The sequence below is a fragment of the Protopterus annectens genome, chromosome 1.part1 (genome assembly GCF_019279795.1).
Source record: "Protopterus annectens isolate FY-2018-M chromosome 1.part1, PAN1.0, whole genome shotgun sequence".
NCBI classification, from domain to species: Eukaryota; Metazoa; Chordata; order Ceratodontiformes; family Protopteridae; genus Protopterus; species Protopterus annectens.
The window spans coordinates 698,884,117-698,911,616 of NC_056726.1; the positions used below are offsets into that span (position 1 = coordinate 698,884,117).

Sequence of the window (27,500 nt, forward strand, 5' to 3'; positions counted from 1 at the left end):
TTTAAGAAGCATTGTACTGTACTTTGTCATTATATTTTCTCCTTTTGTTTTGCCCAGTGTTGCACAGGAACTGATGCATCACCTTGACTGTCTTTTCATACACTTTAGCCACATCTTGTCTGATATTTGTGTTGTCATTTCAGTCGTCCCATTCAGTTCATATGTCAGTTGTTTTCCATACACAGCACCACTTACTATATTTACATAAGTAACGCATGAATGCCACAATCAAGGACCCTAAGGTTAATAAAATGATTAACGAAAATATTGAGTGATTGGTTTCCTTGTGTTAGTGTTTCATTCTCTCTTTGCTTAGTAGTTTAGCTATACTCTGCCTCACTGTACTCAGTGCTGGATAATGTGTCTACTGTATATGGAGATGAAAATTATAACTGGCCTATTTAGTGTTTCAATAGGATATGATTTCAGCCTAAAGTGGAAATAGAAATGGCAGGGCTTTTCCTACATGTGCCTGGAGCTTCAGTCCCACCACTCCCATTGTTTATTTACTTAGTTATTTACATTTGTTTACCAAGAAAATCTGAAATGAAATTAACCCCCCTTTTCAATGGATACCCATGAAGAAGAGATGCATGGTACATATGCAAAGCTATTATGAGAATGTGCAAAAATGTATTAAAGCAAAATCATTTATGTAGTTATAACAGTGATGTTTCAAGATTTAAACAATAAATTAAGTGCACCATGCAATACCCACACATTAAAGTGAGTCTTTTATGTCAAATTAGAGAATGGACAAACTGTACATCAGCACCCTGATTGGAGAATTAACTTTCGCCAGAAGGGTATTAATGTAAAAGTAATGCCTGGTGAAACAAAAAAAGTCCATCGCTTCATGGCAGCAACATATCAAGTTGCTGTGGAGCTCAGACTGCTAAAAAACTAATGTCCTCCATTACTTTTACACTAAATAAAAATCTGCCTAAGCAGCAAAGACCTCCAAAGCAGATATCCAAGCAACAGCCACCCCTCAACAATACCCCCGAATCACATATCTCACAAAGTCAGTGTGCCTCACAGTCACAGCCCTTAAGGCTAAACAACACACCAAATACACTCGTTATAGGGGACTCTATTGTCCGGCACACTGACGTCCCTCTCACCAGACTGAACAAGGAGAAGGTCACTGTAAGCTGCCTGTCGGGTGCCAGGATCCGCCACATAACGCAAGCACTCAAGTCACCCCAAAGCAAGTACAAATATGACTCCATCATTATCCATACTGGTGTGAATGACCTGAGACGTACCTCCCTGGACTACATGAAATGAGACATAGAGGAGCTCTCTGATCATGTAGCCCAGGCTGGTATGACCCTGACCTTGAGTAGCATCTTACCCTCACCAAGAATGATACCACAGTATAAAGACAAAATGATCAGTTTCAACAATTGGCTAAAGTATTGGTGTCATTCAAAGGGGATCCAGTGTCTGTCAGCCTGGGGTGACATGCTCGACAAGCCACGTTGCTTCGGTAGGGACGGCTTGCACCGGTCACCCTTAGGCTTTCGTATACTGGCCAAGGCTCTTGCCACCCCCATAGTGTCTTTTTTAGGCAAGGCTCAAAGGACAAACCCACCTCCATAGACAACCCAAGGATAAAAAAACTAAAGGTAAAGCTACTCAATGCCAGAAGTCTAAACCTCAAGATGCACACACTCGAGGCTCTCCTTAGTATGGAGAAAGTATGGAGAAAATCGATGTCTGTGCAGTAACAGAAACCTGGTTCAGGGCTCCTGAGAGCACCCCAGCACTACCAGGTTATAACTCATACCATGCTTTTCGGCCCCAAAACTCGGACCGAAGCACAAAAGGAGGGGGAGTATCTATACTCATCAAAGATACCTACACCTCCAGGTTAGTGGCACTACACGAAGCATCAGAAGCCATCCATGTGCAACTAACAACAGGCAAAACTTCCTTTCAGTTTGTAGCCTGCTACAGATCACCCTCCCTTTCACAGGAACCCCACTTGCAATTCCTGAGAACAGTGGAGAATATGAAGGTCTCTCCAAACACTATGTTATTGGGTGACTTCAACTACCCAAACATTGACTGGGAAAACTACTCAAGCCCAAACACCCTCGCCCAATGGTTCCTTGAATTTATAAACTCTAACACGATGGAACAACTGGTCACCACTCCCACAAGAGGGAACAACATATTGAACCTGGTCATCACCAACATGGGGACTCTATGTTTCACACCAGAGGTAAACCCCTCATTGGTAAGATCAGACCATAAACTAATTTCCCTGGATATCCATATCCCGTCCCCACCCCCAGCCAAGGAAATCACGGTAAAGAATTTCTCAAAAGCTAACTTCACACTTCTCAAGACTGAGGTAGAATCCTTCAAAGCCCCCGGGCCGGAGGATAATACAGCCCAATCCACAGAATCCTTTACAATTGCATTCTATGAGCACCTGCAGGAATGCATGGATCGTGCTATCCCAAATAAAACCAAGACTCACTCCTCCAAAAACAGGAGACCTGTTTGGTGGACCCCGGCCATAAGTAAGCTATACAACAGAAGGAGGAAGCTACTACATGACAGAGCAAAATCCCAAAAAGGGAAGGCATCTCTGATCAGTATTAGCAAGAAACTACGATCCCTCATAAAATCATCAAAGGCCAGTTTCGAAAGAAAAATTGTCCTAGACACTAAAGATAATCACAAGGCCTTCTTTAGTTATGTCAGGAATATGGGTGGAAACTCCCAGATATGCTCTGAATTGTTGCATAACAGTACAAAATATACCGAACCTACAGACATAGCCAACATCCTGGCAGACAGATTCAGTGCTAACTTCTCCCCCTCTTCCCCCTCAAAGGAGCAAATGTCTATCCCACCTGAATGTAACCTCCCTGACATCACAGATGCACAGGTGAAAGCTGCCGTCTCCAAAGCAAAAAACACAGCATCTATGGGACTGGACGGTGTCCCAGGCTGTGTCTTACATGAGCTCCAAGAAGAACTGAACCCTCACATTAAGTCACTGTTCAAACTTAGCCTTACTACAGGATATGTACCCAAAGAATGGCGTACAGCTACAGTGGTCCCACTCCACAAAGGTGGCGTGACAACGGACCCCGGGAACTATCGCCCCATAAGACTAGTCGGAACTCATAATCAAAGACATTGGGAGCCTCCAGACACTGGACCCTACCCAATTCGGCTTTGTTAAGGGCAGATCTTGCCTCTTAAACCTAGTTGATTTCTTTGAAACAGTTACCAAAGCCACAGATGAGGGCAAGGTAGTCCACACAGCCTACCTGGACCTCGCAAAAGCCTTCGACACAATACCCCACTCGGGCATCATAAATAAGCTTACCAGCTTAAATATCAACCCCTATATCACACGATGGGTTGCAAACTGGCTCAGGGATAGAATCCACATGGTCAGAATTGCAGGTGCCACGTCCAAATCCCAAGCAGTTACAAGTGGCGTCCCACAAGGCTCAGTTCTGGGACCTCTCTTATTCGGTATATACTTCTCTGAGGTTCAGGCTAACACGGCTGACAAAGTTCGCAGATGACTGCAAACTGGGAGCCATAATTGACTCTACAGCTGACACAAGCATCCTCGAAAAGGGTCTCACGGAGATGGATGCTTGGTGCCAGAACCACGGCCTCAAGCTAAATGCTAAAAAGTGCATAGTCATCCCCTTTGGGAAAAACAAAGTGCCCACAAATGACCACATAGGTGGTAATCCATTAAGTACGGAAGAAGTAATTCGAGATTTGGGGACCAACGTAGATAGTAATCTCTCCTTTGATAATCATGTTGCCAAAGTGGTTAGAAAGACCTTCTATATAGCCCATCTTATCATAAGTGCATCTAGATCAAGAGAGGTCATTGTGCCCCTCTACTCATCACTCATCAGGCCCATAACTGAATACAATGCCCCTTTTGGGATGTACCTTACCCGACACCTGCAGCAACTGGAGAGACACCAAAAGTACCTCACCAAGAGGATCATGGGCTACAAACAGATGTCCTATGCAGCTAGACTAAAGAAACTCCAGCTCTACTCAGTTGCTTACTGCCTACTCACAGGTGATCTATGCCTGACGTGCAAAGCCATGTCTAACCCAGAATTAATGGACATGCTCCACCTCAAAAAATCCAAATCCCTTAGAGCTACATGCTCCAGGAACTTAAACCTCAGCACAAAAATAAATAGGACATGCTGGAGGGACAGATTCATTTCCCAGAGGCTCCCCTCACTCTGGAATAAAATACCAATTCATGTTAGACATAGCCCCTCGCTGACCCTCTTCAAGCGAAATCTGGACGCGTGGATGGGAAATCGCAAATTCACTCCTGGGATCTCTTCTGTGTCCCTGCTCGACAGAGGCACGGTAAACTAATCTTAAAGGGCTACCTTCTGTGACCTACTATACAGAGGCACAGTAGGCTAATCTAATTGGGAGGCAAAAGCCAAATACACTCGGGCTAGGCTTATAAATGCCCCAGGGCAGATAGCCTAGCATTTACCTATGAACCTATGAACTTGCTAAGCAGTGCTTTTCCTGTTTAGTGAGTGTAAAAAAAACCCAAAAAAACACAGAAATAAGTGTAGGTGTGTGTATGTATGTGTGCGTGTGTGTTTATGTTCCTGTCTGGGTGTGTGAGTGAATGCATGTATGAAAGCAGAGGAGACTGTGTGTGTGAGAGAGATCAAGAGAGAGAGACAGCGGTCTTGTGTGAATGAATGCATGTATGAAAGCAGGAGTGACTCGTGTGAGTGAAAGACATAAGAGTGAGAGCAATCTTGTGTGTGTGTGTGTTTGTTAGACAAACAGAGAGAGTGAAAGCTATCTTGTGTGAGTGAATACGTGTATGAAATCAGAACTGTATATGAGAGATACAATGGACTGTCTGTAAAATTGTGTTTTATTTACTTATTTCTTTTTTTAATTACTATATTATTTTTCTTATATATTTTTGATGTAAAATGCTTCCTCCAACACCATTAGCATATACTGCAGAAAGTTTGAAACATTAGCTGGAGGAACTATTTTACATCAGAAGTATACAAAAAAATAATAATATAGTACTTAAAAAAATAAGTAAAACACTACAATTCTACAGCCAGCCCATTCTCTAAGTGCAATAATGCCCTCAAGGGCATGTGTTAATGTGTAATTAACTCCTTTACAGGGGTACAGATGGGCATTATTGCTTACTTAATAGACAGTTTTGGTGGTTGGAGTGTGCAATACAGATACTTTAAAGAGTTTTTTTGTTACATGAAAAGGTTGCTTAACTGCAGATTGAGAGGTGACCTAGTTGTATATCCACACCCCCCCACACACACATACACACGCGCGTGCGCATACACACACACACACACACACACACACAATTTCTCCATTATATGCACGCACATATGTTTCTGCTAAACATATGGATTTTATATATACATATCTATATATATATATAGAGAGAGAGAGAGAGACACACACACAGACAGGATGATAGTTAAAATACTTTTGATTTCCCTTGTCTAACATTTTAATAAAAGGGTGCATCACAGATGTATACTAAAGTAAACGCAGTTATATGTTATGGCTGTCATCAGTGGTTACATTTCCCTTGTAGACTAAGAAATGCTCATGCGCTCCACCAGTCTAAAGACTGACTCAAAGTCAGTGGAAGATGTCTTTTCCAATGGATCTGTGCACCAGATATGTATCCTCCTCATGAAGGATGCCATAAGAAAACATAAAATACCTTCCTATAAACAGTATAAGTACATCTAGTTGATATGGTTGCTACCTGTCTCACTTCCTGTAGAGAAGTCCCAATTTGGGTAGTTCTGACCTATTATGGGGGGCATGGAAATGATAAATGTGCTGATACTTTACAAGAATTGCAAGAAAGCATATTTTCTGGCTTTTTTGTAAATATCATAGACATATTTGATACTTCATTTAAGTCATCATTTTATATATATATATATATATATATATATATATATATATACATACATATATATATATATATATATATATATATATATATAGATACACATATATAAAGTAATATAAATAACCTGCATTTAAAGTTTACAGCTTAGCATTTCAATACTGTGATGCTTCTTATGTAAATGTGTGAGAAGAGGTGATAACTGCCTTTGATTGACTGATCTAATTGTTTTATTTGCTATGAAAAGCATGGCTATATTGGAAGCAGCTGTGAATCATTGTGTAAGTTTTCTTCCTCTCTGCAATAAAGGCAGTGGAAAACAGATTCACACCTCTATGTCTTGTTTATAGCACCTGCTGAGCTCCTGACATCAGCAGAACTAATTACACATATAAGATTGTCAGCAGTATCTGCGAGGGTAAACTACAGATTTTTCTGTGTATGTTGTATGTCATGAAGGCAGAGACAAATTTCTCAAGATATGTGAGAAGTTAAACTTAAAGAAAATGAGGGTGGGCCTTGCCTTCCTTTGATTCCAAGTCAAGGAAATAAAAGTTTTATAAAGTACAAGCAGGTTTGTGGTACCTACAGAGTACTGAAACCATATTGTAGGGAGTGATGTAACCGAAGAACTGAATTAAGCTGTTGGAGAAGGTGGACTTTTCCTTTTAAGTTCTTTACTACCATGTTGAGACCCTCTTAAGCGGGAGAGTATATGACCACTTACAAGATCACAGCACTTTCTTCCTTTTGTTGTATGGTTTATTTATGGAAGTATTTCACCATAAGAGTTTGTTTTTAAATTGCATCATACTTTTAATTTTTCAATTTAGTGTAAAAATTATGTATAATTTCACATAATGTGTGCACACACACACACACACACACACATATATATACAACCTCCATAACAACACATTCCATGTAAATCATCCTCCTATCCTAGAAGTGATTTTTTCCTATTAGAAAAAAAAAATCAAAATAAATCAATAAAAGATAATTTTATTTATTTGCATTTGTCACTGCAAGTGTGTGTCTGAGCTTAATAGCCCCTTTTCAGCAGAGACCCAGAGAGAAAAGCTTCACAGAAAAGAAAATTTGACAATACAATTTATGGGGAGAAGAGCTCCACTTAAAGGAAAAACATATACAATACACCATACATTCATTGTACAAAATGTAGTTACAAAGTGAAACGATTACTAAAATACAACAGGCAGTCTTGTGCAAAGTGATTGTATACAAACAAGACAAAGTAGTGCAGGACAGCAGCAGTGTAAACATGCTAGGATTTAAAATATTTGTAACAAAACCTTCAAACTGTAGTTTTAAAGTAGTGGTACTGAAGATGTAGTGCAAATGTATTGCATTTGTACAGGTACTTATGATATGTGCTATTAAGGCAGCAAAATATGAGAAATCGGTAGGGCATGCGTGTTAATGCAGAATAAAAGAGTTATGACAGAGATGGATTAGAAGATTTGTGAGTGAGTAGGGATAAAGGAAGAGTGAAACAATGGTCAATATGGGGGAAAGAGATATGAGCAGAATCTCAGCACATACTCAGGTTGGGGATTGTGGAGACAGCTGATGTTCGGTAGGAGTGTTATTAGATATGATTAGGTGGAGATGCATTTGGAGTTGGTAGGCTGATTAGGTGTTTATATACTATATATCAGTCATAACAGTTCACACATGATTCCAGTACTAAAAGCTGAGCACCTAAAACCCAATAATCTACAAAGCCAAAACTAATGCCCTAAGTATGCAAGAGTGAAATATTATTCAGTAAGCATTTTTTTGTGATGACACAACATTCCCCATTCCTGATATAAGGGGAAATCCCCTAAACTTGCAGATATGCCAGCTCCACAGTCACACAAACATAAGGAAGGAATTTCACCAAAGAAAGGAATCACTGCAGTTGCACATAAAGAAGCCACACTTGCTGTGATTTTCAATGGAAAACAGCTATCAGTGTTCTGGTTCTCAGTGTCTTTTGTCATGGTCACCCGACACTCAGGTAACAGTAATCTTGCAATGTACAGAGAGACCAACATGACACAGTACTATTCTATATTTTCTTCTGGAATATATTCATGTTTCAGTGCCACTACATTAAAATAATGCAGTTATAGACTAGCTAGTAGGAATGTAAGTTATACTTTACCCACACCACTGCAATGATATATTATGACAATGTTAACGAACATCTCTAGGGTTTTCCCACTATGGCAGACAGTGGACTAGAAGCTGACACACTTGCAACTGGTTGGAGAGGTAACAACAAAGCTTGCCCTAGTGATATCATACAGAACCTTACCAAGCTCTTAAACTAAGACATACTGGGATGAATAGTCAGGATTTTCATGATCTTGAGGAATAAAGCTCACCTCAGCTAAATTTGTCTAAAGAAAATAATTTCAGAAAGGAACAGTACAGATGTCTTATCTAAGATTCTTCATGCAATCTTCCCTTTTATTCTCTCTCCTGCCTCAAAAAAAAAAGAAAAAAAAACCTCTAAATTGCAATGAAGGCTGAGTACTACTTTTGAGTAACATATTTTGCAACTGAATCAGTTTTATTTTTGAAGTTGTATTTTTTGTGGATTAATAAAACAGGTAACTATAATTTCACCATCTTAAATTTCCACTTTAAATGCTTTTTGAAATAAAAAGTAAACATGAAATAAATAGCAATGCTCTATTAAATGAGATTTTGAGACCAAATCAAAGATATCACATGGTATGTATGCTAAGGTTACCACCTGTCCCTCTTTGCGAGGGACAGTCCCACTTTGAGCAGTTGTGTCCTGCGGAAAAAAAATGTCAAATGTCCTGAGAGTTTAAGACAAAATACATGTCTTAAGTTTTCTGTAATAGTTGCATAAAACAGTTATTTTGTATCTGAAACACATAAATATTACATGAAATAGCATAAGCAACTCAAATGCTACAAAATAAGCTTTTATTTTGGCAAAAAAGTGAAGTTCTGTCCTTTGCATTGGCTGGGGGTATGATTTGTCCTGCAAAATCTCATATTTCTACAAAAAAAATCCCACTTTGGGCATCTGAAAAGGTGGCAACCCTATGTATGCACTGTTTCACTCACCTGTCCTCCATAATAAAACTCCTCACAATCATTGTCTCCTTCTGAATCCTCATCCATTGTGCTATCATGTCTGGATACCTACAACAGATACATTTGATTTTCAAAGCCATAGTACATAATCAATTTTTACAAGACAAACATTTATTGTACGTCTAATTGCTGTTTTATTTACAGCATTGTGTAAGATAAAGCAAGAGCTGAATTGCATTCTTCACATACATAGCACATACAATATACATGCATACACACACACAGATATATATATATATATATATATATATATATATATCTATATATATATCTATATATATATACAGTCACACACACACACACACACACACACACACACACACACACACACACACACATCTGATGTGTGTGTGTGTGTGTGTGTGTGTGTGTGTGTGTGTGTGTGTGTGTGTGTGCAGATACAACAGTATGTGGGTGTGTGCAGTTACACCCGCATGTGTGAGTATGATTGATGTGTGCGTGTGTGTGTGTGTCTGTGTGTGTGTGCATGTGTGTGTGTGCGTGTGTGTGTGTGTGTGTGTGTGTGTGTGTGTGTGTGTGTGTGTGTGTGTGTGTGTGTGTGTGTGTGCACATGTTTAGATAGGTAAGTATGTGTGGGTGGGTGAGTACGGTTGTGTGCATAGATTAGACAAATACAGGAATTCAGTGACTAAGCCTTCAATAACCACTAAAATGCAATCCTCAGAGGCAGCAAAATAAGGAATATTGGTACTAGTCTCATTTCCTTATGGTAGCCAGGGTCACTTCCCCTTTGCAAAAGTGTTACTTATGTTAATTCATAAGCATCTTCTTTGTCTGTTACTCTGTGTCACTGAGACATATATGTAACTGGAAGTGCTGAAAAACATATTCTTCATGCTTTGATAAGCACATTTTCAGGAATATATCATCAGAGTACCAGCCCCAGAATACTTTTCACTCCATTTTGATTTCCACTCCTTGCCATAAAGAGATTTTGGATATGCAACAGGTTTGGCTGAGTGACTGGGTACAGGATGTGTCTACATAAGCCTAGACAGATACCTGTTCAGCAATAATATACATACTGACATCTGAAATTTATTAGATATTAATTAATTTATGCAAAAAGAACATGATTTAGAAGTAAAGTTTGCAAAAATATATACTTTATAATGTCCAACCTGGTTTCTCTCATTCTGAAATTTTGCTTTGACAGATAAGCAACTGGTGACATCAATGTTCCTGTTTAAGTCTAAAAATAGAAAGAAAATACAATTTAAACTAAAATTCACATTAGCGATATCTGCATACAGTATTGTAGTCTGATTCAACGCAAATATTGCAAACTGCTGATTATTTTCAGTGGTCTGCCTTTGTTACCTAAAACAGTGAGAAAATTGGAGCATTGATAAACCTTCAGTGTTGAAGAGTGGAAATGAGGCATTTGTGAGAAAAAAAATTAATGAAGATCAGTTTCTTAAAATAAGATTTTACTGAACATGCATCCATACCTTTCAAACTCTTAGCATAAGAAATATGGATAAAGCCTGAAAAATGGGGAGACAAAGGCCCAAAAATATTGACAGATTTTAAATATTGCTCTTATAAACTTGGAAAGTTGCTAAAATAACATGATTTGTGTTGGCATGCATTTTCTGAAGGATATGAAGTCTGAAACCCAAAATTTATGCCATTATTTAATGACTTAAGTACTCAGTGATTTGTCAGAAAACCACAAATTTTATGAGGAACAGACCAAAAATATGATGCCAAAATCTGGATGTTGTTGTTTGTCTTTCGGCTTTTTGCTGGTTAGGGATCGCCACAGCGGAACTCCGGTCCGCTAATGATTGGCAGTAGATTTTCACGAACGCCGAGGTGCTGGATATTCTGCAAAAATCTTGAGAGCTGAGAGGTATGTAATCTGTCTGCTTTCTTGTATAGATTTACTAAACAAACTAACACTAACAGGTTAAGTTACAGTGTATTTTTATACATAAAGCATTCGCCAAGAGTTAGACAGACAGATAGACAGACAGACACAAACATACACAAATATTGCACAACATGCATCCAATGTAAAATTTTCACTTACCTGAAATAATGCAAATCTCTTCTATTTCATATAGAATTGCATCTGTCATACTGCATGCATGTATATGTGCATGTGTGCGTGTGTGTATATGTGCATATGTGTATATATATATATATATATATATATATATATATATATATATATATATATGGAAGAGCTACAGAATCCTGAAAGCCCAAAATGCTGAAGACCAAAATCCTGAGACCAAAATCCTGAAAACTCAAAATCTTGAATACTCAAAATCCTGAAAACACACAGGATACCAACACTTACTATATTCCAGCACAAGTACATACAGAAATATATTACCCTTCAATTATATGCAGGGGGGGCAAGCCCTCCTGCACCCCCCATGTGGGAAGCTGTGCCCCCAACACCCCCTGCTACTTAATTATAACAACTCCGAGACTGCACTTCAGTACACTAAGTGCAATCTCATAGTTGATATATTTAAGTAGCAGGAGGTGTGGGGGGCACAGCCCTCCACATGGGGGTGCAGGGGGGCTTGCCCCCCTGCTTATACTTGGAGAAGAGTAATATGGTTTGTGTTTTATTTGTTTCTCTATGTACTTGTGCTGGAACATAGTAAGTGTTGGTATCCTGTGTGTTTTCAGGATTTTGAACTTTCAGGAATTTGGTCTCAGGATTCTGGTCTTCAGGATTTTGGGTTTTTAGGATTCTGTAGCGCTCCCATATAGATATATTTATATATATGTATATACATATATATATATATATATATATATATACACACATATATATATATATATATATATATATATATATATATATATATAAAGCTATGGATAGAAAAAGTGTTTCAGTTGTACATTTGATAACTGAGTAGACTCACTGGTCTGTTGGACCTTTTTATGTATTATCCAGTTCAGTAACAATGCAAGAATATAAGCTGCTAAGGACACAGACCTGGAAAGACTTTTGGTTGTAGCTGAACTTTTAATAAACTGGCATTTTATGCCACTGAAATCAGTTTAGCACTCAGTGGGCATTTTCTCTGTGATGTCATCCTAAATGTAATAAAATGATTCTTTCACACTACTCAATAATATATTTTTCTTACAAATGTTAACCTGCAGTCAGTGTTGTATCATAAAAGTGCATACCATCTAGATTCTAAAGTTCTACAGCTCAATACAGATATGTTTATGGAATATGCTGCATCTGACACCCTGAACTAGATGAATCTAAATTACTTTCCCCAGAATGAAGACTGTTATGACTTTGATGGTTTTATTTGGGAATTTCAGCTTTTGTATAATCATCAAACTAAGGTCAGTTAGTGAGATTTACTAACCATCCCCCCCATAAACTGTTGCATGTTACAATGTTACAAGTAAGTTATGTAATACCAGTTGTCTTGATTATATCAAAGGCATCAAAATGTGACTCAAAAGAAAACACAAAGGCGTACATATCAAACTTTAATAAAATACAAATATAGAGTGAGCTTTCATACAAAGTGATTTTTTAAGTCATTTGATATTGTCCAGAATTATGCTGATGTTGGCTGAGGCAGTGGCCTTGTCCTCTGCCTAGACAACAAAGGTAGTACATGCTCTACTACAAAATTTTTCCAGTGAGATACTCACTGACAGAGGGTTAATGCTGTGCCAAGCCTACAGACATTTTATGGAAGTTTTGTGTGGTAAGAGCAGTTCAAAGGTACCGCTTACAATTCAAAAATGAATGGCTAGGTGGTGAGGATTAACTCTAGTTCTAACACCATGGTAACGGCTTTCAAGGACTAGCTTAAGAAGGAGTTTGACAAGTGTCAGCCTTCTTCCTTAGTCTGCATACAAGGGGATGCCACACGGAATCCACAGCTATACTGACACTGGAGCTTCTTAATAGTCATAAGGTGAGGGGGACCCCTAGACGTAATTAGCAATGAGTAATAGGTTGAATCTGCAGAAAGGCAAAAGACAATCTAGTGAAGAAGACTTGGGAGAGACAGGAAGATGCAAGAGGAAATAAGTGCATTCACCAAAGAGATGGGTGGATTCTGTGACAGAAGACATGTGACAGTCAGTCTTGACTGCTGAAAAAGGTAGGGGAGTAACACTGAATCAAGCCTGATGGCAACAGTTGTCACAACACTCCAACCCCATGTAGACGATGGGAAAAAAGGGGATTGATGATGATGATGGTAGGTTGAATGTGATTTTCGAAAGGAATCTGTTGTGGATTATGTGCTGAAATTTAGGACTAGGGACATCATGGGGTTGGTATCAGTGCAGCTAGCACATGCAATGCAGCATAGAAGGTTTGGTATGACCTGACAAGGAAAGCCTAAAATATACTACTGGCTATACCTGCCAGATCATGGAAATGGTTGCTGACATCAACCTTAATGCTTTAAAATGAAAAAGATTGTGACATATTTCGACTGAACAATTTGGTGAATGACTCTCTGAAGAGGAAGGATCCAGGCTTCCATGCAACTGTGTCCAAACTATGAACCTGAAGTAAGATGGCTTGAGCTATGACTACAGTATTCATTGTTACTCCCAAAGATTAAAATAGTGTCCTACTTATAGGTCAGCACACTAAAAGGGTGCAGCAAGAAACCATTCATCCAGATAGGGAACATTCTTTATTATCTGGAAACTGCAGTCCAATGCTACAAAACATGCATTAAGAGAACACCCTGGGGACTGAAGTGAGACCCAACATAAGAGTCCCAAACTATTAATGACTGGCTCCTACCCAAGAGCATAGATACCTCCTGGACACCTTGATAATTTAAGTGAAGACCAATTGCATCCTAAATGAGGTGTGAGTCTATAACAACACCTGCCAAACATAAGGTGTGGACCATCAGGCAAACAGCAAATGCATAAGGGAAGTTGGTAATGTCAAAATGTTCAAGTTGAGGAATAAATGGTATAAAACTTTTGTTTATATTTCTGGTCTAACTGTTAGCAAACTCAAAAATGGCCCCTAGGAGCCCTGAGTTTAAATTTCTTCTACATTGAACTTTGAACCCAAAGTAATACAATAAATCATACAATACAAACAAAATGATATGCAGACAAAGCAGATTAAAACAGTACACATTTAAAAACTGAAAGTCAATTCCCAAGGTACGAGAAACAAGGCTCAATTTTAGTCATAAGACACCAGGCAATTTAAGCTGCAGACCACAACAACAAAAAAGGCAAATACATATAACAATAACCAACTAACCATTAACTTCTCAAAAGTATAAAACTTAATGAACCACAATAAAAACCTCTAGCGCCTCAGCTCAGAAGCATTCAAGGAGTACAAAACATACAAAAATAACATCTCCTGTATGTTACAAGAGTAAAGCACATGATCAGTTCTGTGACTTCTCGACTAAACTTTGTAAATTTGCCCTTATTTCATATAAGCGGGTTAGGAGTTTAGAAGACATACTTGTACATAACAGTTTTCAGTCACCTGTTGTTTTGATGTACAGGGATCCCTCCTTATTTGGTACATTTTCTTGTGGTGGTTGTATGAGTTGTCAATTTATAAAAAAAATCTTTCCTAGGATTAATGGTGTGCCATTTAATTCTGTAAATAGATGCATTTGTAACACAGAGGGCATTTTTAAGTTCTTAGATGTCCCTATAATCTTTTTTATGTGGGTGAGAGCAAGCAGCCTTTAAACAAAACTTCAAGAGCATATTAAGGACATCAAGAAATTTAAACTTGAGAGCCCCATTACATTACATTTTAGATTATATCATCAAAGGAATCCATCTGGTTTACAAGGTACAATTCTTGAACAAGTGGTACATAAGTATGGAGAAAATGTAACACTTAAACACAAACTGCTGCATAAAGAATCTCTTTTAATTTTGAAGTATTCACTTTAATGCATTTGGGCTTAAACGAAGAGTATAGTTAGAGGTATCTTATTTAATTAATTGCGTAATTGTATAATTCTATAATTGATCATGCGCTTTAGTGTTGTAACATATATAAGATGGGGTCTTTTTGTATGTTTTTTTACTCCTTGAAGGCTTCTGAGTCGAGGCAGTAGAGATTTTTATTGTGGTTCATTAAATTTTAAACTTCTGAGAAGTTTACGGCCAGTTGGTTGTTTTTATTTACATTTCCCTTTTTTGTTGTAATTTAAGCTTTAGACTCTGTACCAGATTAGCAGTAAACAAACCACTGTTGGACATACTTTCATTGACAAGAAGGAAAAACTGTTTCCAACAGTTAAAGAATTAGCATGCACTCCATCTGTACAGCTGCTTTGTCATTTGATGTCTAAGTGCAGCATTCAGAATGTTTCCACTGGTGAGACAGTCAGCTGACTAATTAACTAAAATTGCTGTTGAATTCCCATAGGTTTAAGGCATGTCTCAGAAGTCCCCAGTGATTGACATCAAACCAAACTCAACAACAAATAAAATGATAATGAAGACAAATACATCTTATATGCTAAATATCAATTCCCAGTTGAAAGACCAAAGCAATAGCCAAACCAGTTGAAAAAGTTGTGCTCTTGTGAAGAACATGATCAAAAACATGTAGAGACGACAGATGAAAATGTTAGCAAAAAGAAGAGAATATTCCTTACTTTTTCTAATATCCGTTTTACCTGCTTACAATTTTAACTTTGTTTTTCTTTTTCATGTACCAATGAAACACAGACATAACTGTCCAGGAAAGTTCCATCTTTGAAGTCTTATTAAATATATAATGGTACTACAAAATGCTTTTGTTAAATGCATTTGTATTTCATATTATCTCTTACTTCTTGTAGTGGAGGCCCATGGGATATATGCAAATTACCCTTTAAGGACATAGTGTTTCAGCTACATAGCTTTTGAATGCCCATGATGCTTTACTTTAAGTCTTTATGGGTGCATTCAATCCAAGAAAGCTAAAATCCATTAGCAGCAAACATACCATTTTTGGCCTTTTTCTGATCTTGTCAGTACAGTATAATTGAACTGTATAGCTATACTTTGGAGCTTAAACTGAGTCTGTTGTCCATATGCATTAAGGGGCATAGAAAATATCCCAAATAACATCCGAAACAAAGGGTAAGAGTAGTTGAATACTACCACCTATGACTGCATACTACCTGTAGTTATCCAAATACCTAGCCATCATTGCCCAAAAAGCAGATAAGCTCTATAAGGTACCCAGACTAATGCATTTCTTTTCTCTCACCTTAGAGGTAACTTTGCTCCCATTTCCACTATGTCCTATACTGGCAACAAACTGGTACTCAATTCCAACCTTTCCTCTGGTAAAAAGGAGTATCTTAAAAAACCTTAGTTAAGGATATGACATGCTGGTTAACAGACTTGAAAAGATGGGGAAAGGGGGAAGTCAAGATAGACAGTAAATATGAAATGTGGATCCCCTTACAGGAAATGTTTAAATCACATTTAACCTACTGCCCACACAAAGAAAAATAAAGTTTCCTTATAAGAATAACCTCCCTATTTTTGTAGTGTTTGGTCTCAGAAGATATACTTACTTCTAGTTTTACCTAGCTATTCACCCAGGGAAGAGACATATCAGGGTAGGTGAGAATAACAAAGACTATGCACTTTTAAAGCAATATATTGGGATAGATCAGGAGCAAAGGAGCAATACAAAATACCTGAAGAACTCAGCATTAACAGCCAATGAGTTTTTACAATGATGCAGCAAATTATATTTGTGCTTTACTGACATTACTGGTCTTGACACCTGCAGATTACGAGTATATTACTACCATTTTCATACGCTCATTTGCTCATTAATTCATTCATTCATTCATTCTCCAGTAATTACTTTATCCTGTTCAGTTCTGTTTGGGAGCTGAAGCCCAGCCTGGTACTCAGTATGTGGAAGGCACAGAGGTTAACTCTATATAGGATGCCAGTCTGACAAAGAATTGATACACAAAGTCACTAACATAAGCAAATACACCTACAGGCAATTTGGATGACCACAATTCACCTATGCCATGTTACTCAGCCAAAAAAGCATGTAACCACAGGGAAACATGTAAACTCTTAGTGAAGACATTCCAGTCAGAAAAGAAACTGGAGAGCAGGTGATGCAAGGCAGCAATGCTAACTGATACACCACTTCAGTCAGCTACATTAAACGAAAATGTGTGTGTTTGTGTGTGTGTGTGTGTGTGTGTGTGTGTGTGTGTGTGTGTGTGTGTGTGTGTGTGTGCGTGTGCGTGTGTGTGTGTGTGTGTGTGTGTGTATAGAGGTATATCTAATTCTATATTTATATCTATCTATAGATAGCTATAGAGAGAAAGAGACAGATATATCTATCTATATAGATAGATGTAGAGATAGCTGGTTATCTATATTTATATATATATTTATTTATTTACTGACATTTGATTACCGGGAAAGTCCGACGAGGTAGAAGCCCATTTTCAGTGAAGGCCCTGAGAGAAAATCTCCAATGTGGGCAAATGTACATTTGTCAAAACTGCCGTTTTCAACTTGTTGACCAGATGCATATGTTTTGTCAAAAGACTGTAATGTCAAATGTTGGAAAGTTCGACACTGAGGACATTAACACTTCATAGGTTGTGTAAGGGTTGCTTGTGTGCAGGTAAGTGGTGTTTAAAATGCCAAAAATGTGGTTATACTAAACATTTTAGCATTGATGTAGGGTTGAGTGTTCTAGTGTTTTTGAGCTAGGGTTAAAGTAAGGCAAGGTAAGGGGAAAGATTTGGTGATATTTGTGTGCCTGTGTGTACGTGTGTGTGAGTTTATATGGTTGGATACTCGTCCAACTATTAAATGGCCAGAATGATAAACAGTTGTAAATTGAGGTTGTAATAATGACAGCTAGAACAACAATCAGAAGAAATGAACAGGAAATGAGGTAGCAAAGATCAAGGAACAGCAGAGGATTGGGAAATTGGGCTTTTTCCCTCTGCGGTAGGCTCTCTGCAGTGGCATATTTAATTAGCAGGGGATGTGGGGTGGTACAGTTCCCCATGTTGGAAGTACAGAGGGGCTTGATCCCCTGTAAAAAAAAAAAAAAAAAAAACGTATTTATTTTTTTTTTTATGGCCACTGATATTACCAGCTCAAATGTTTGATTTCGACATTCTGGTGATTCTATAGTCAGACAGGAATTCATATCTGATAATGTGAGGTGTTCGCTTGTGAGTATGTTGTATATTGGTATTTGTAGGGAAATGTTTTTTATAAAGTAGAGTTAAGGGTTGGGGATAGGATCAGTGGCTGAGTTAAGGTCAGCACACGAGTAAGGATGGTGCAGGAGGGCTTCTCTCTCTTTTTACTTCTATATACCTATCTTCAGTCATATAGTTATACTAACGGGCTACAAGTAGAAACTGACCACCAAAGTTTACTATTGTATACTTTCACTACATACTTTTATGGGCTGTAATTTCAAACAATCACACAGTCTGTTTGAAAAACTGTATTAATACCTCTTCATGCAGCTGTAGCAATGGCACTGCCTGATGACATAGCTCCATCATCCTATATCATCCAGGTCTGTTTCCAGTAGTTTCCCTCATTTACAATGGCAAATGGAACAATCTGACTGCATACAAAGTAGTATGTTGTAGACAAGGCACACATTTGACACAATTGATGACTTGGCAAGAATCAGTGCAAATTTTTCATTTATTCGTGGGTTACCCAGTACTAGCCAATATTAAAAGCAGTCAAATTTGGAAGCTATTGCAAAAGAAGGCATTAATGTAGCCTTTTTTTCCTCATTTTTCTTCATAGCAACTTCTTTGGTGTCCATACCTGCTCTACTCTACTTCAGAAGCAGTTTTCCTCTACACCTCTGCTTGAAGAAATGTGCAATAATAAACATGGAAAATGAAATGCATTTCATTAAGCTCACATGCATTTAAATTTACACTTTTTATGTACATCGCCTCCACATTTATTTATTTATTATTTATTTATTTGTTCATTCATTCATTTATGTGTTTATTTATTTATCACTTGTTGTCTGGGGTAGAGGACTGATCCACAGTAAACTTCCTTTAACTTAGTGAGAGTTTATGCAGAAAACATTATAGCAACATAGTAGAACTCTGTCTAACAAAGCAGGGATCTAGCTAAATTCTGTTTAGAGTTATTATAGACTGATTTGGGATATAGTGACAGGATGATAGGTTAGATGGCAGAAGAACAAATGAAGTACAGCAGGGAGAAGTAAGTGCTGTCAGGATGAGGAGGGATTGGAGAGTGGGATGGAGAGACAGACAGAGAATGCTCTATTATGCTGACAATGTCAGTAGTGCATCACCATGAAACTGTAGTCATTAAAGGGCGTGCCACTAGGATGTGCTGGGGAAGAAATACTGCAGTAATGATTTCAGTGCAGAAGAACTGAGCTATGGTGCACAGTTGGGTTGTGCAACTCAGTCACTAATTGTTGTCTTATTTTTTGTTTTCATTTCATTCGGTGTCACACTTGTTGTGTCTTTCGGCTTTTCCCGGTTAGGGGTCGCCACAGTGGAACTCTGGTCCGCTAATGATTGGCAGTAGATTTTTACGTGCCGAGTTGCAGGCCCTGATGCACAACCTTCAATGAAGGTACGCCCATTCACGCATGTCTCCACACAGAAGACGCTCTAGCTGAGAATTGAACAGGACAACGTCTTACTGTGAGGCGACAACGCTACCGCAGCACCACCACCACAGTAATTTTCTATATTTACCCCTGCTTTCACTTTATCCAGTAAGGGCGAATATTTAATTCAGTATATTTTCTATTAAAAATCCTCACTTTTATGGGATCATTTTATTGCTGCTGATATATTGTTTCACTATTCTTGTTTGCACTTCTAATAATTCTCAGTGAAGGTACTCTGGGCCACTAGCAGAACTTATCTGCATTTCAGAAAAGTGACAAAGGATACAGGGCATAGCAAAAGCTAAAGAAAAAATGTACAGTTTTATGCTAAACTGAAGGGAAAGTGGCTACTCGCTTGCATAACTCATTGGCTAGTGAAGGGATTGCAACTGGATATGATAATGAAAAGGTGCCACATACAAAAATATTAAGCCACAACAGAAAGTAATTTGGCATGCAAGAATGATAGGCAAACCACTACAGTAGTTTAGAAAACCAAATGCAATAATATAAAAAGTCCTGTTGAAATTCACTTTAGGTTAACTGTACAATGGTATTACATTAAGAAGGCCTAGGACTGCATTTTTAGTGGCAGTAGAAGGTAGCCTGATCTGCTTGAGCTGGGAATCACACAGGAAGACTTTTAAGTGACTGTTTGATCGGTCAGATGGCTATTATTTTGTTTAGTCAGTTTCCTCTGCCTCTTTAAATTTGGCTCATTTGTGTAACATTTCTCATTATGCAATGGTGGTTAACAATGCCTTATATATATATATATATATATATATATATATATATATATATATATATATATATATATACACACACTCAGGCACATATTATTTAAAATTTCTACATAAAACTACCCCTGAAAATTCCACTGTACTTAGTTGTGTAAAAAGTGACTCATTTGAGCACTGAGGGGCAACTCCCCCCCCCTCATGAGTTTTGCCTTCATTAGTTCTAATTTAAGTAATTACTCTTAGAACAACCAAGTTAGCCAGCTGTAAACCCCCTCTTGCACCATCACCTTGTAGGACATGAAATAGGAATCCATAGTCATGGACTGCATTTCTCTGCTCTGTCTGCAGCCAGCCTAGTGGATGTAGGCAACCTGAGGCAAAGCAGCAATTCTCTCATATATACTGACAACTGATATAGTGTGTGGGATGTAGTTACATACTGTCACTGGAGGCAAGGCTCTCCCAAACAAGCACTTATAATATCAAACAGGTTATCACTAATACACGCATACTGCACCCACCTCACAAAGACCCACATATGCAGAGGCTGTAAAATATAGACTCCCTAAACCATGAAGACCTCCCATACATTGCACAAAGAAAAAGTATCTGCAACAACCTCAGGAGCATTCGACAAAATCATAACACAAAACAACACATACAGCCACATTCCACGGTGTCTCAGCTTCTAATCCCACAAGGCACACCACCATGTAACCCAATATTTTGGTCATAGAAGACTCCATTGTGAGACATACAGATGTCTCACTCACCCGGCTATGTAAGGAGAGAGTTACAGTCAGCTGTCTGTCAGGGGGCAGGGTCCATTAGATCACACATGCACTTAAGCCACTGAACCACAAGTACCAGTATGACCCAGTCATAGCCCATGTTGGTGTAAATGACCTGAGACATACCTTAACTAGAAGAAGATAGACATGGCGGGGCTCTTGGACTATGTGTCCCAAGCTGGTATGAACTTAGCACCAGGCAGCATTCTACCTTCTCCAAGGATGATGCCACAATATGAGCAAAAAATAATTGACTTTTTACAACTGGCTTGGAGCATTGTATCATTTGAAGAGATGCCATATTTGTCAGCCTGGGAGGTTATGGTCAACAGATCATGCTACTTAGCCAGGGATGATCTCTACCTGTCTCCTCCAGGATTGTAAATATTGACTATAACCTTGCTTATTCCTATACTGCCTTTTTTAGGTATTGCCAACCTGATAAACTTACCAACATAGCTAAACCAGCCCAGGGAAATCTGAATGGGTACTGCTCAATGTCAGCAGTCTAAACACGAAAATTCCACTCCCGGCAATCTCTTCTCATCCTAGTGGATGTAGACATCTGTGCAGTTACTGAGATATGGTTTAAAGCCATGAACAGTACCCCAGCAGTACAGTGCTGTAATGCTTTCCATACTTTTAGACCAACTATTGCACAAGAATGGACAAAAGGTGGAAGTGTATCTCTTTACATTAAAAGCAAACAAACCTCAAGGGTGGTCCATCAGTATGAAGAGCTTGAGCTTCTCCATGTCCAAATTACCTTAGACAAAGTCCCTTTCATATCATTGCAAGCTATAAGTCCCCCTCTATGACCCATGAAAACCATAATATATACTTAAGTGTACTAGAGACACTGCACTCAATATGGATCCAAACATCCTTGAACAGGTCCTCACAAACACATCGGAATGTTGCACCCTCCTATTGTAATGCTCTTAATGGTCAAGTCAGACTATAGGCAGTTTGAAGTAAAGGTAAAATCAGGGTCACAGGCTAGTCCATGGACTTTTAAGAATTACTTTAGGGCAAACGTCCTACTACAAAGTGACACTGACAAGGTGTCAAGCCCCACAAACTCTGAGAATACCTCAGCCTATGCAGAATTATTCACAGAAAACGTGTATAATCATATTAACAGCAGCAAAGAGACTCCTGGACTTACCTGGATTATGCACAAGATCAACTCAAAAAGCCCGCTGACCTCATGGAATCCCAGCAATAATTGGTTGGACAACAAATGGAAGAGAGTCATGGCAAAAACATTTATTTATTTATTTACTTATTTAATTTGACATTTTTTAACTGGGTTAGTCCAACTGAGTTTGCAAACAAACCTATTTTCAGTGGAGACCCAAGGGGAAAAGCCCCAGCAAACATAAGTAAAGATAAAGTGACACTATACAAATATTAAATAACAATCACAATACAAAATAAGTGTAAAAAGAAAAGGTTATTAGCTATTTGTATTGCATTGATAGTAAGCAACTCATTTTCGGTGGAGACCCAAGAGGAAAGAGCCCCAGCAAACATAAGCAAAGCTAAACATACAGGACAAAACCTATTAAAATAACAGTGCAAGTATAAAATTAATTATAAAGAGAAAAACAAAAGAAAAACAATTATGAACATTAAGGGTTGCATTGATAGCAGTGGTCTAAAATTTACTACATGTGAGAGTAAAAACAAAAAGATATTTGTTGTTCAAAAGAAGGATAATGTATAGACATTGATAGGAAGTGGGGGGGATAAATATTGTGGAGAATGGGAGGGGGAGAGAAAGGAGGGGGCTATAGTAGTAGAGCTGAGGGTTTAGGAGGTTAGCGTAAGCAGAAGTTACTAACAGAGAAAGAAAGTTAGGAGATGCAACAGGTTATACAGTAGGTCAGACTAAGACTATGTGTGGTCAAGGCAATGGCATAATTTCAAGTTTAGTAGGTGGGATTTAAGCTCCTTTTTAAAATAAGGAAAGGAAAGATTGGATCTAATATGGAGAGGGAGTTTGTTCCATTTTAGTGAGGGAGTGTTTGTAAAGTAGTTTGCCAATATTCCTTTTGAGTTTAGAAACTGATCAGCACTCTGGAGAGGCTGTAACATGGGAGGTGAGAGCAGGGCAGGCAGAGGGGTTGTTGAGTACAGAAAAAGGTAGTGGTGGAGTTGCAATTGTAGGAGAAGGTGTGGAAATTCCAGTCACTGAAGTTTGTTTAGTGAGCGAGAGTGATGTGAAGAGAGTGGTTGGTTTGGAATAAATCTTGCAATTTTGTTGTATGCTTGTTCCAGTTTCTGCACTGAGGTAGTGTGGATATTGGTAAGGATTGGGGAAATGTATAGAAGACTATGTACGAGAAATGCCTGCGCAAGAGTGCATTTAGTGGCAGTAGTGAGAATTTTTTTGTTCCTATAAAGTAGTCTAAGTTTTTGGTGGGGTTTTTTGATGGCCTGTTGTATGAAGTCAAATTTTAGTCGGTCATCAATTATTACCCCAAGGCATTTGGTGTGTGAGGCAGGGGATATACTGGTGCCATCTAGGGAGGAAAGAGAAAAATTGGATTTAAGATGAGAGAGTGTCTGAGGTAGGAAGAGAAGGAGTTGAGTTTTCTTAGGGTTAAGGGTGAGCTGATTGTTTCTGAGCCATTTCTAAAAAAGAGGTAAAGGAATTCTGCATTCGTGTGTGTAGTTCAGAGATAGTATTGGAGATAAATAAGAGAGTAGAGTCATCTGCATATTGTATTACAAATTATAGACTGCAGGATGAATGTAGGTTGTTGGTAAAAATTTTGAAAAGGAGTGGTCCAAGTATGGAGCCTTGGGGCACTCCTGTTTAAACAGCAAGGAGGGTGAGAAAGCCTGCTGCCATCTATCAGCTTATTTTCTGCCAGTAAGGTAGGATTTGAACCAGCCAAGAGTAGAAGGAGAGAGGTTTAGGTCTGAGAGTTTGTTAAGAAGGATGGGTGGAGACACAGTGTCAAAGGCTTTAGAGAGATCAAGGAATAGACAGGAGATGAGGAGGTTGTTGTCCCTAGCTTCTGCAACCTTTTGAGTAAAGGACAGTAAGGCAGCCAAGGTACTGTGTTTTAGGGCAGAAACCATGTTGCGAGGGGGTGAGGAGATTTTTGTGAATGAGATAGGACAGTAGTTGAATATGTATACATTTTTCAAGGATCTTAGAGACTAGTGAGAGAATAGTGATTGGTCTATAGTTAAAAGGGTTCAACAGAGTTGCCACCTTTGTGCAGAGGAGTGCTATAGAAGGATTTCATATTTCCGGCATGGTAAATTCCTGAATGGAGTGGTTGATTAAGATAGATACAGGGTATGCAAGAGAGTCCGCAGCAATTTTCAGAAACTGAGGTGGGAGTTTATCAGTGGAGGGAGAGCATGATTTTAGTTTAAGAATCAGGGATTTGATATATTTAGTAGAAACAGGTTGCAAGGTAAAAGGCTGAGAGACAGAGGAGCATAGAGGGTTAGGGGGAAGTGAGGGTGACACAGAAGAGTTGGGATGAGCAGAGTTACTAGAGTGTATTTGTTTAGAGATACTGTCTATGAAGTGTTTGTTGAATAAGTCTGCAGTTTCAGAGGGAAAGTGATAGGGGAAAGGATTAGGGATGGTAGGAGAACCAGTATGCACCAGGGAGTTGATAATACTCCAGAATGTTTTGGAGGTCATTTGGGTGAGAGCTTTGAAATTTAGTGAAATATTGGTGTTTATTCAAAATAATATGTTTTTTACATGATTTCTGAGTGTTTTTACATGATTTCTGAGCTGCTTATAACCTAGGAGAAAGGTGGGAGTTTTAGTGGTTTGCCATTTTTTCCACAGAGCATCTCTTTCATGCATCAAAGCATGAGTAGTTTTGGAGAGCCATGGTGCAAAATGAGATTTCATTCTGATTTTGCGAGTTTGGGCAATAGAGTTTAGGACATCACGGAAAACGTGGATGAATTTAGTAACAGCATCATTGAGCGGGATGAGATACCACACTCATCAAAGAAAACAGCCATTCAACAACCTAAACAAATAACTCTGGGGGGCTAATCAAGTTTACCAAAGCCACATCTGAAGTAAAATTAGTCTAAGCAAAAAAACAGCTCAGATACCAGAAAGTGATTTACTGATGTGTATCAGTAAATCACTTTCTGGTGTCCTGAGCCACTTTTTTTTTGGTTTTGTTATTTTTCTTGTTTCCTGGCCTGGACTTCACCAATTAGTGCTCTCGTACTTTGTTTTTAGATAAAATTAGTCTCCCTTCTCAAGGATAATCACAAAGCTTTCTTCAAACCTGTCCATAACCTGAAAGGTAATACACATCAATGTATCATATTAATTACAAATGGTGCTTCATACACAAAGCCATAAAACTTCTGGCTGATAAATTTAGCTCCAATTTGACCCCACCCTCACTGTGTCTGAGGATATCCCACCTGTGGCCAGTAATCAAGGAGCTTCAATCCTCACCAGTAGCACCTGTGGGAGATGTTCACTTAAAGGATAACAGATATAGACCCAGTATTTCCAGATGCAGCTCTCTGCATCAAGTGCAATTTCCCTTAAGAGCATGCAGAGACCACAGTCCATCCCGGGCTGGTTTCTCCCTCTTTATCCAGATCCCCAATAAGACTCCCAACTGGCATAGCTACAAAGTTGAGATCTCAGCTGAGTGTCCAAGCCAAGGCCTCCAGCACCCTCTCTGGTCAACCAGTGCTTCATGTCCCTGCCCAAGTAGCTGACAAACACACACACACACACACACACACACACACACACACACACACACCTGGGAAAGGCTGGCACAGGGTTTCTAGCTATGCCTCCTTCTGTCCAGACCATAAGGTAGTTATGACTGCCATCAGACACTCCTGCCAGCTACTTTAAGGCTCTTCCAAGGGTACCCAATATACTGAGTGACATTAATATTAATTAATACAAAGAGTAGTTTGACCAAGAACAAAGCTATTAGGAGTGGCCCATACAGTGACACGAAATAAATATGCAAGTACTCTCAAAACTTAAATATCTCTACAAAGATCAGACAGAATTCTTCTTCTTCTTTCAGCTTTTCCCGGTTAGGGGTCACCACAGTGGATCACCTGTCCGCTCATGATTGGCAGTGGAGTTTATACGGTGTCGAGTAGCCAGCCCGGTGCCCAACCTTCCACGGAAGGAGCACACACGCACACACTAACACCTAGGGCCAATTTAGGGTGTCCAATCCAGCTACAGCATTGTCTTTGGGATGTGGGAGGAAACCGGAGGAAACCCATGCGACCACAGGGAGGACATGCAGACTCCACACAGAAGGCACCCCAGCCAAGAATTGAACCAGAGAACCTTTTGCTGTAAGGCGGCAACACTAACCGCTGCACCATCATGGCCACCCATCAGACAGAATTAAAGGTTTAAATATATTTAATGTTGTTCTTCTTTTGGCTTTTCCCAGTTAGGGGTCGCCACAGCAGAACTCCGGTCCGCTAATGACTGGCAGTAGATTTTTATGGTGCCGAGGTGCCAGCTGGATGCCCAACCTTCAACGAAGGCATGCCCATTCACGCATGTCTTTCGAATGCCACTCGACCATGTGGAGGACATGCAGACTCCACACAGAAGGCGCTCCAGCCCTGAATCGAACGGGAGAACCTCTTGCTTGGAGGCGACAATGCTACCGCTGCACCACCGTGGCTATAAATAATAAAAGAACAAAACAATACTAAGTATATATTCACAGTGACATCAGAGTTCAAAATCACAGGAAATATTTAAAAAAACATTGAAGGACTGGCTCAGACAAATAAAGAAAACCACTATCTAAACTAAGTTTCTCTATATCCCTGACTGAATCCAAGAGAATTATACTATTCCCTAATAACTTACTTAGTAGAGCCAGGCAGATGATGTGGTGAATGGTCCTTCTCATTGTTGTCAGACCCAAGACAGAATACAGAATGCTCTGTCTCACTAAGAGACTTCTCAGAATAATATCTAAAATATTGCTGCTGGGTTAACTTGCAGAGTGACATCATTTCTGGTCATCTGACTTCTAGTTCCCATGCAAACCTCCCCATTGCTGGCAGCTAGCAATATTTAGCAACTACCCATAAAAATACACATACAAGGGCTTTTTCTCAGATCTCTGGCAGGTGCTGGAAGTCATAAAACAATTGCATTCTTCCATTTTTTCAGAGTAGTAATTAGTTCACCCCAAAGACAATAC

The 27,500-nt window shown here is 38.9% G+C and overlaps 1 protein-coding gene across 1 annotated transcript in view; it reads right to left on the reverse strand.

Annotated features, from left to right (window-relative positions):
* The window catches only part of PARP8 (poly(ADP-ribose) polymerase family member 8), a 1,481,732-nt gene that overhangs the window by 840,337 nt on the left and 613,895 nt on the right, over positions 1 to 27,500 (reverse strand). Inside the window, exons 5-6 of the mRNA XM_044077685.1 lie at positions 10,237 to 10,307; positions 9,065 to 9,142 (exon numbers count right to left, since the gene is read on the reverse strand). Of these exons, the coding sequence (XP_043933620.1) occupies positions 9,065 to 9,142; positions 10,237 to 10,307 (149 nt within the window). The remainder of the gene's footprint in view (positions 1 to 9,064; positions 9,143 to 10,236; positions 10,308 to 27,500) is intronic.